Raw genomic sequence first — 2,671 nt, forward strand, 5'->3', positions numbered from 1 at the left:
GAACATCAGTTATTACTATTTTGTTAATTTGTGTAAACATCAGTTTTGTTAATTATGGCGTTTTCATTATGATGTTATATTTTGTTAATTATTTTTGTTGTTAAGTGTTTTTAATTATTCATCTCATGGCTTTTTTATCATGTCGTTTTTAAATTATGTGTTTATTATGTCTTGTTTATTATTCAATTAATGGCGTTTTAATATATAATGTTATTATGAGACATCACTGTGTTTTTCTGATTTTTCTGTTCCTCACTGTGTTTTCTCAGACGAAGTTTCTTCCTCGAGTCAAAGGCTTTGCCCCAAAACTGGATTACCATTTATCATTCCTGACGTCAGTGAAGAAATAAAGCCCCCAATGGACATGGTATTCTCAAGCCTTGATGATTGTTATTCAATGTATGTTAAGTATGCCAAGGAGTGTGGGTTTTCAGTCAGGAAAGGGACTACAAAGACAAACTCTAAAGGTGTCTTACATATTAAGTATTACTTGTGTACGAGAACTGGGTTATACAAGGACAAGAAGGTTGATACGTTGGACCCCAATCAAAAGGAGCGAGTATTGCGATCCAACTTTTCAAAGAGGACTGATTGTGGTGAACTGTTATGTGTACTTTTTGAGGCTGGATCATGGAAGGTGTATAAGTTTGTCGAGGAGCACAATCATGATCTTGTTGAACGTCCTGATAAGCATTTTCTTCCAACTGAACGACACCTCACTCAGCTCCAGAAGCATGTTATACACAACATGTCTAAGCTGAATTTGGGTCCCGTCAAGGCGTTTAATGTTATGAAGACTTGTTTTGGCGGTTTTGAAGACGTGGGTGCAAGTAAAGTTGAATTTAAGAAATATAAGAGGCAAATTAACTTGTTTATAGGGGAATATGACGCCGATATGGTTGTGAGACATTTGAATGAAAAAAAACATTCCCAGCCTAATTTCTCATACCCATTACTTCACAGACAAAGAGAATCGTTTGAAGGGACTTTTTTGGTGTGACGATCAAGCCAAACGTAATTACCACGTCTTTGGTGATATGATTTCGTTTGACGCCACGTATCGTTCTAACAAGTAATATTTTATAATTCAACTTCTTCTATTTTTGGCGTTTTATTAGTTTACATGCAATGGCGTTTTATTAGTTTACATGCTATGGCGTTTTATTAGTATACATGCAATGGCATTTTATTAGTTTACATGCAATGGCGTTTTATTAGTTTACATGCAATGGCGTTTTATTATTGTTTCAGTTCTCATGGCGTTTTCATATGCAGATACTCTATGGTATTTGTACCATTCACTGGTATAGACAATCATCACGGAAATGTTACATTTGGTGCAGCATTATTGGCGTCAGAAACTGCTGATACGTATATTTGGTTGTTGAGAGTTTTTCTAAAAGCTGTTGGTTCTCAACCAAAAGTTGTTGTCACTGACCAAGATCCAGCAATGAAGAAGGCTATTTCTGTTGTATTTGTTGACACGAGGAATCGGTTATGCATGTGGCATGTGATGCATAAACTTTCTCTGAAGGTTGTTATGCTTTTTCACCTTTGGCGTTTTAGGATACACTGTGTTTTAAAATACATGGTGTTCTTTACCTTGTTAGTGTTTTTTTAATTAAGTTTTGTCTTTGTGTTTTTTTATGCATGGCGTTTTCGTGTTATACATAGGTTGGTGTTAGACTATGCAATTCCACCAATTTTAAAGAATGTATTTGTGGTGTTGTGTGGACGGATATTCTCACACCTGAAGAGTTTGAATCAGAATGGGAAGCGGTTATCGCAGAGTTCAATTTAGCAGATAATGACTGGCTATCTGATATTTTTGCACTTAGGGAATCTCGGATCCCTGCATACTATAGAATAGAGGAGATGTTTGGTCTTATGCGAACGGCATCGAGGTCGGAGAATGAGAATCATTTTTTTGGTCAAGTGTGCAATTCGAAAGCTACTCTTGTTGAGTTCATGACGCATTACGAGACTGCAATAGAAGCACAGCGTCACACACACCGGAAAAATGATCATGAATCTCGATACAAAAGACCCCAATTGAAGAGTAATTACCAATTGTTGGAAGGGCAAGCTGTTGACATATACACAAAAAGTATTTTTTGTGACGTTCAAGCTGAGCTTATTGGAGTTGCGGATTGCATAAATCAACGTTACGAAGATCAGCCTGATGGGTTTGTTAATTTTTACATAAATGACTTTCAACAGCCTTGTACATCTTTATTTGAGGTAAATAATGGCGTTTTGGTTTTTATGGCGTTTTCTGTTAATGGCGTTTTATCATATCCAATGTGTTTTTTTTATTTTTTTAGAGAAACATTCTATGCATGGCGTTATAGAGATATTGTTTTTGGCGTTTTTCAGGTAATGTTCCGTAAGTCTGATTGCACATGCAGTTGCTCATGCAGGCGTTTTGAACAGTTTGGTTTGCTATGTAGACATATATTCTATGTTTTGAGAATTATGGACATTAGGGAATTTCCAAAACAATACATTCTGAATAGATGGCGCAAAGAGGCTTCCCAAACTGCTCTCCTGAATACTCCATTGGTCGTGAATATATGGCCGAGCTTGATCCTGATGTGCAAAGTATGATGCGAGATATTATTTTTTCAACGGAATATACTTTGAACCGTTTATCTGGTAATAAAGATGAGCT

The 2,671-nt window shown here is 36.2% G+C and overlaps 1 protein-coding gene across 1 annotated transcript; it reads left to right on the forward strand.

Moving 5' to 3' along the window:
• Positions 1-358: 358 nt before the first annotated feature.
• Positions 359-2,351, forward strand: LOC110925050 (protein FAR1-RELATED SEQUENCE 2-like). Its single transcript, XM_022169022.1, has 4 exons — positions 359-858; positions 1,276-1,534; positions 1,675-2,241; positions 2,325-2,351. Exons 1-4 carry the CDS (start codon positions 359-361, stop codon positions 2,349-2,351), a joined length of 1,353 nt encoding a protein of 450 aa, XP_022024714.1.
• Positions 2,352-2,671: the final 320 nt, after the last annotated feature.

Source organism: Helianthus annuus, chromosome 17, assembly GCF_002127325.2.
Source record: "Helianthus annuus cultivar XRQ/B chromosome 17, HanXRQr2.0-SUNRISE, whole genome shotgun sequence".
NCBI classification, from domain to species: Eukaryota; Viridiplantae; Streptophyta; class Magnoliopsida; order Asterales; family Asteraceae; genus Helianthus; species Helianthus annuus.